The sequence below is a fragment of the Otolemur garnettii genome, unplaced genomic scaffold (assembly GCF_000181295.1).
Source record: "Otolemur garnettii isolate 467f Iridium unplaced genomic scaffold, OtoGar3 scaffold00159, whole genome shotgun sequence".
Lineage (NCBI taxonomy): Eukaryota > Metazoa > Chordata > Mammalia > Primates > Galagidae > Otolemur > Otolemur garnettii.
Window position 1 is genome coordinate 4,028,758 of NW_003852554.1, and position 7,659 is coordinate 4,036,416.

The window sequence follows — 7,659 nt, forward strand, 5'->3', positions numbered from 1 at the left end:
AGACCAGCCTGAGCAAAAGCCAGACTCCATCGCTACTAAATATAGAAAAACTGAGGCAAGAGGATGGTTTGAGCCCAGAAGTTGAAGATTGCTGTGAGCTATGATGCCATGGCACTCCACCCAGGGGGACAGCTTGAGATTCTGTCTCAAAAAAAAGAAAAATGTGGGCAGTGCCTGTGGCTCAAAGGAGTAGTGTGCTGGCCCCATATACTGGAGGTGGCGGGTTCAAACCCAGCCTTGACGAAAAACTCAAAAAAAAAAAAAAAAAAAAAAAAAAAAAAAAAAAAAAAAAAAACATACATGAACAGCAAGGGCAAGGGGATTATTGTAACAACAGTCAGAGTGCTGATTACTTCCAGGGCAAGGAGGGCATTTTTATGGTGTTGGTAATGTTCTATTTCTTAATGAGTGTTAGTTGCACAGGTATTGTTCTCATTATTAAGATGAATATTTTTTGTACACTTCTGTACGTATAATGTATTTTTCAGTAACAATGATTTTTAACATGATTGGATTGGCACACTCTTAGGTTCTTTTTGTCTTTCATGGTATATGGCCAGGCCTTACAAAACTGCATTTATTGTTGACCCCTCATTAGAGTCCAATTTAAGCAATATGCATTGAGATGCACACACAGATGAATCAAACATAAAACTCTCAAAGGAAGGGAGACATACTAACAAAGACAGAATCACAGAATAGGAGACTGGAAGAGTAATGTGATGATCTGATTCAAGCCCCTCTTCTCAGGAAGGCAGCTGGGGTTCACTTGAGAGCTCCTGGGTTCTAATCTTGGTATTGCCTTTGACTAGGGCAAGTCTCTCCTCAGTGTCCTCATGCTGACTTCGTAAGATGTACTGTGAAATTAAAATGGGAGGACTAATAAAAATTGCTATTCTTCCACAGTTAGGGAAACTGAGGGCACCGTGGGATGCCACTAGCCAAAGGTGCCATCACCACGTTGGAACTCAAGGCTCCTGAGTCCAACTCCTTGACCTGTGCACTGTCCCATTATACAAACAGCTATTCTCTCTTTCGTGTCTCCCGGCCCACAGTTTGATGTCACAGAAGAATCGCCTCGCCCCTCCCCTTCGGAAGCTCCGCCCCCTCGCCTGCCCGCCCCGCCCGGCGTTCGCGCGCCCCGCCCCCAGCCGCTAGCGCCGGAGGCCGTGGAGCGCCTCCTCTAGCTTCTCTTCCGGCCCCGCCCCTTCTGGCTGCCATGACAACGGGTCCGCGCCCCGCGCTCAGCTGCTGCTCGGGCGGGACCCAGGCTGGACCGCGGGCTCCGGCCTGGGGGCCACAGCTGCCGCCGCCACCGGCACCTCGTCTCCTCCCCGTCCCCACCCCGAGCTGCGTCTCTCCGTCCCGCTCGGGCCCGTGGCCGGGGTCCCTCCCCGCCGCCCCACCCCGCGCGGATGCCGAAGGTGAAGGCGCTGCAATGCGCCCTGGCGCTGGAGATCCGCTCTGTGAGTACCGGTCGCGCCCCCCACCCTCCGGAATTGACCCCGGACGCCTCCTTCACCTCCGAGAGCCCCGAGTCACTTCAAAGATCTCCTTCACCCTCCGAGTCATTCTTCGCAAGCCCCGAGCCCACGTCCCCCTTGGTCCTCCCCTACCCTGAGACTCCCGAAGCCCTCCCCTCCAACTGCGCAGAGGCCTGGCTTCGCCTCCTCTCTCCTGCGGCATCCCGCTTTCTCATCCTTTCTGCCACTTCGGAGTTCCTCTCTCTGTCCCCAACTTTCCGGTGAGTCGCGGGTGGGGTGGGGTGGTCTCTTTAAATTCCTCTTCTCTGCTGTGCTGCTTAGTGAGAGTAGGCCCCAAGCCCCCGCCTGCCCCAAGCCTGGAAGGGGTGGCATTTCCTTCCGAATCACCGCTAGTCATTTTCAGATCAATTGCCAAGCTTCCCACTGGGAATAAGTGAAGGGGCCTTATTCTCAGTCTTCAGGGTAGAATCCTCCGACAAACAGAGCCTCACAGGAAAACCCAGCTCCTCTGAAATCACTTAAGGTCTGTCCAATCCCTAAACCCTCCTGACTGTGAGAGCGATTCTTTCTCATTCTTCTTTCAGAAAAGGCCCGGTTAACTTTTAGAGGGGAACTCCTCATTCTCCAAAATTGTAGCCCCACCCAGTCACTCCATGGACTTGTCAAAGAGGGACCCCCCCCCCCTTTCTGCCAGCCTCCTGTGGAAATCCAGCTGAGGCACAGCATCCAGGCATCCTCCAATCCTCTAGTGAAGGGCCAGTCCTCTCCATGCTAGGGCAAAACTCCAGCCTGCCTTAATAATCTCTGAAGACCTTTCCAGGGGTTTTTGAACTTATTCCCCTCTTCAAACAAAAGCTCTAGCTTGTCTGTTCTAGAGGAAACCCCCGCTCCCCCTCTCCCCCAAGAGCCTAGACCCCATTTTGGTCCTGCAGGCACAGTCCTTTAAGGAGTTTGGAAACAAAATTTGTCATTCTGTTTTTTATTCCTTCATCCTGTCTTACTCCTTTTTCTATACTCAGCCTTCTCTTTGATCTTCCTGCAAAACTAGGGGATGAGGGTGTTTAAATATTCACCACCACCTCCGGGGTCCTGCAGCTCAGAGCCCTCTGCATTTCCTTCCTGCTCACCCTGCAGGCTAGACTTTTCTCTGTGCTTAACCTAAGCTTGCGGCTTCCCAGCTCCTTTCCTGGCTATCCTACCTCACATTAGAATGAGGCTGCAGCTGCACAGATCTTAAACTTCCAGGGAAGTCACAAGACTATTTGTGTCTTTCCTTAGGGTCTTGAAGAAGGGAAGCCTGGGTGGAGCAGAGTATGAGGTAGAGAGAGTGAAGAAGGTTTCTGGGACTTGTAGCTTACATTCAAATCTGCAGAGGTTTTTTCCAGAAACTATTCCTAGCATTATATATTTCCGTCCTAAGGCTGCCTTTTTTGGCAACTTTTTGTAAAGTAGGATTAGTTTAGTAAAATAATTCATGAAGCTTTCTAACCCCCTTGACTCAGGACAGTTAGTGAAACTCCTCCGGAGTTCAGCTGCAGTAGACTTTGTTATGGGCTGCTTCTTCCGTCCTCTGCTAACCAATGAGGTTTGGCAGCCTGGTGAGTGCAGCTGCCTGACTGGCGGCTTGCTTCCTTTCTGTTGCCAATGCAAACTTCTAAGAGAAAGAAAAGTACCCTGTTGTAACTAATTACTGCCAGAAGGCGTCAGAGAATTAAGTTTTATTTCACTACACTTTGTCTTCTGTTGTACTGCAGAAAGTGAATGAATGTGTAAGTCACTATATAATGGAGCTTTGTTACTCATCAAGCTGAAGAAGACTATGCAGTTGGAAAATTCCTATTTGTTGAGTCCCTGAATTTTTAGTTGTACAAAAATCTTAGAAATCATTGAATTTAATTCCTTTTTGGGATTGAGGCTTAGCATGGTTATTTGTCTAGGATTGCCCTACTGAGGGGCAGATCTGCAATAAGATCCTAAGTTTTGGCTCGGTGCCTGTGGCTCAAGTAGCTAAGGCACCAGCCACATACACCTAAGGTGGTGGGTTCGAATCCAGCCCGAACCTGCCAAACAACAATGATGGCTGCAACCAAAAAATAGCCGGGCGTTGTGGCAGGCGCCTGTGGTCCCAGCTATTTGGGAGGCTGAGACAGGAGACTCGCTTGAGCCCAGGAGTTGGAGGTTGCTGTGAGCTGTGAAGCCACAGCACTCTACCCAGGGGGATAGCTTGAGGCTCTGTCTCAAAAAAAAAAAAATAAAAAAAGATCCTAAGTTTCCTGACCAGCAATAGCTCCTTTTCAGTGGCTCTGGTGCTCAGAAGGAACAAAAAAGACAATTAACAACCACATTAACAAGTAAAATAAACTTGATTAATTTGTCTTTGATTGAATAGAGAAATTATGTGACTGTAAATATTTTAACATCTTTCCAGTTTTAGTTATTTCTTTTCTTGTTTTCACATTTTTATGGTATAAAGGTCAAAACTAGATAAAATGATATACCCAGAGGCATTTCACTTCCAAGCTCAGACAGGTTTCTAACCTAAATTTATCTCCCATATGTAACCATTTTAATTGGTTATAATGTAAACAGGTATACACATATACTCTCTCTCATACACATCACATACCATATGATTTTTACCTTTTCTTTTTTTTTCACATTATACGTAGCACATTGTATAAACTATGCTGCATCTTGCATTTCTTTTTATTTGATGTATTTGGGAGATCACTTTATATATCTATGATAATTGGTATCTTTTTTTCTGCTCAACTTTTTTTTAATTTTTTTTAGAGACAGTTTCATTTTGTAGCCCTCAGTAGAGTGCTATGGCATCACAGCTCCTAGCAATTTCCAGCTCTTGGGCTTAGGTGATTCTCTTGCCTCTGCCTCCCAAGTAGCTGGAACTATAGGCGCCCACCACAACACCTGGCTATTTTGTTGTTGTTGTTGTTGCAGTTTGGCTGGGGTAAAGTTTGAACTCACCACCCTCAGTATATGGGGCCGGTGCCCTACTTACTGAGTCATAGGTGCCACCTCTGCTCAACTTTTAAATGAAAATTTTTAAACATACTGAGTAGTTGAAATAATAACTATTTCAATGAATAACTTCCCATGACCTGTGTACACCAATTTGATTTTTCTGTACATATGTGTACATTTATACATATATGTAAAATAAATTTTTCTTTTTTGCTGAAAATTTAAATTGTTGACATAATATTCCACCCCTAAATACTTAAGCATGTATTGCCTAAAAATGAGAATTTTGGCCAGGTATGTGCCTATATCCCCAGCTACTTGGGTAGTAGAGGCAGGAGGATTGCTTGAGCCTAGGAGTTTGAGATTGGAGGCTGTAATGCACTATGATTGCTTTTGTGAATAGCTACTATACTCCAGCCTGGGCAAAATACCAAGAGCCTATCTCTTAAAAAAAAAAAAAACAAAAAAAACAAAAAAGGAAAATAAAAACATAGGATATTGTTTATATGGAACATTCACCAAGTTAGCCCACATTTTGTCTTACAAAACATGCCATATTACAAATTAAAAAATTGTATAAATCATGTCTGCTATTAGGCCCTAATAAAATTAAACTAGAAATCAATAATGGAATGGTAAACAAGAAGAAATCCCAAATTTCTTGGATATTAAACAACACACATTTAATATATAGAATAAATATCAATAATTAAAAATATTTTGAAAAAATGAATATGAAAGCATATTTCAAAATTTAGAGGGCCTGTAGCTTGGCGCCTGTAGCTTAATGGTTAGGGCATTTGTCCCATACCCTGGGGCAAATGGGTTCAAATCTAGCCCAGGCCTGCTAAAAAAAACCATGACAGCAACAAAAAATAGCCAGGTATATGGTGGGCACTTAAAGTCTCAGCTACTTGGGAGGCTGAGGCAGGAGACTTGATTAAGCTCAAGAGTTTGAGGTTGTTGTGAGTTGTGATAGCAAGCACTCTACCAAGGGCAACATAGTGAAACTGTCTCAAAAAAAAATGGGGGAATGCAGAGAAAACAGTATTTAAAAGAAAATTTATAATATCAAATGTATATAATAGAACAATCAAAAATCAGTAATTTAAATTTGCCCCTTAGGAAATAAGAGTAAAGTCAATCCAAAGTATTTAGGAGAAAAATAGCAAAAATTAGAGCAAAAGTCAATAATACCTAAAACAGGAAATCAATAGAGAAAATTAGCAAAATAAAAGGTTATCCTTTGAAAAGATCAATAAAATTGAAACACTATCAGATTAAGTAGAAATGAGGGAGTGAATACATTTTTAATATCAGAAATGAATGAGAGGACATCGCTACAGATTCCAGATATGTTAAAAGAATAACGAAGAAATTCCAAGGATAGCTCTATGCCTATTTGTTACTATTTTCTACTTGTTGCCCTTGTTCCTTGTTCTTGCTTTTGTCTCCCACTTTTTCTAGCTCTTGTGTTTTTAATAAAGCTTAATATAACCAAAAAAAAAAAAAAAGGATATTGTTTTACATAACTATAATACTGTTATGACACCTTAGATAATTGGTGGTCATTTATCACTTTTTTTCCCTTGAATCATCTATTATATTTGGTTTTATTTTTTATTGTTATTATTTGGGATTCACTGAGGGTACAAGGATTAGGTTACATTGATTGCATTTGTTAGATAAAGTTCCTCTTATAATTGTGTCCTACCACCAAGAGGTGTGCCATAGACTATAACCCCCCATACCCTCGTCTTTCCCTCTCCCCATTCCCTCATTCCCCCCCTCCCCCCCCCCCCCCCCCCCCCCCCCCCCCCCCCCCCCCCCCCCCGCCCCTTGTATTAGCTCATCTACTGCCTTCATATTAGAACAGAGTACTTTGGATTCTTGCTTCTCCGTTCTTGTGATGTGTTACTAAGAAGAATGTATTCCACCTCCATCCAGGTTAATACAAAAAAACTCCTAAAGTTAATGACTGAATAGTATTCCATGGTATACATATACCACAGCTTGTTAATCCATTCCTGGATTGGTGGGCATTTAGGCTGTTTTCACATTTTGTTGATTATAAATTGAGCTGTGATAAGTAGTCTAGTGTAAATGTCGTTATATCATAAGATTTTTTTTCTTTTGGGTAGATGCCTAGTAATGGGATTACAGGATCAAATGGGAGGTCTAATTTGAGTTCTTTGAGGATTCTCCATACTTCCTTCCAAAAAGGTTGTTTTAATTTGCAGTCCCACCAGTGTGTAAAAGTGTTGCCTTCTCTCCACATCCATGCCAGTATCTGTAGTTTTGAGACTTTGTGATGTGGGCCATTCTCACTGGGGTTAGGTGATATCTCAGAGTAGTTTTGATTGGCTTTTCTCTGATGATTAGGGACAATGAGCATTTTTCCTATGTTTATTAGCCATTCATTTGTCCTCTTTAGAGAAGGTTCTATTCATTTTTCTTGCCCATTGAGTGATACATGGGGTTATTGGATCTTTTTTTATTGATGAATTCGAGTTCTCTATAGATCCTAGTTATCAAGCTTTTGTCCAATTCATAATATGCAAATATCTTTTCCCATTCTGAAGATTGTCTATTTGCTTTGGTTGTTGTCTCCTTAGCTGTACTGAAGCAGTTCAGTTTAATTAAGTCCCATTTCCTTATTTTTGTTGTTGTTGCAAGTGCCCTGGAAATCTTCACAAAATCTTTCCTATCCAATATCTTCAAGTCTTTTCCTCATACTTTCTTTGAGGATTTTTATTGATTAACGCCTTAGATTTAAATGTTTTATCCATCTTGAATCATTTTTTGTAAGTAGTGAAAGTCCAGTTTCAGTCGTTTACATGTGGTTATCCAGTTCTCTCAACGCCATTTATTGAATAGGGATTTTTTTATACCAGTGGATGTTCTTGTTTGGTTATCAAAGATCAGGTGGCTGTAAGAAGACATTGGGTTTGAACTGTCAATGTTTCTATTTTTGTACCAGTACCATGCTCTTATGATCACTGTGGCCTTGTAGTATAGCCTAAAGTCGGGTAGGGTGATACCCCTGGCTTTATTTTTATTGCTAAGAATTGCCTTGGTGATAAGGGTTTTTTCTGGTTCCTATTACTAATGTAGCAGGAAACCAACGCAGACAGAAGACTCCAGGCACCAGTTGATTAGAGGAAGCAGCTTTATTTCGGCCGGGGGAAACTTG

General features: G+C 42.5%; 1 protein-coding gene across 1 annotated transcript in view; it reads left to right on the forward strand.

Annotated features, from left to right (window-relative positions):
• The first annotated feature begins 1,396 nt into the window (after positions 1-1,396).
• SPATA6 (spermatogenesis associated 6) overlaps positions 1,397-7,659 on the forward strand; it is a 129,931-nt gene continuing 123,668 nt past the window's right edge. The window contains exon 1 of the mRNA XM_003799937.2: positions 1,397-1,466. Coding sequence (XP_003799985.1) covers positions 1,416-1,466 — 51 coding nt within the window. The 5' untranslated portion in view covers positions 1,397-1,415. The remainder of the gene's footprint in view (positions 1,467-7,659) is intronic.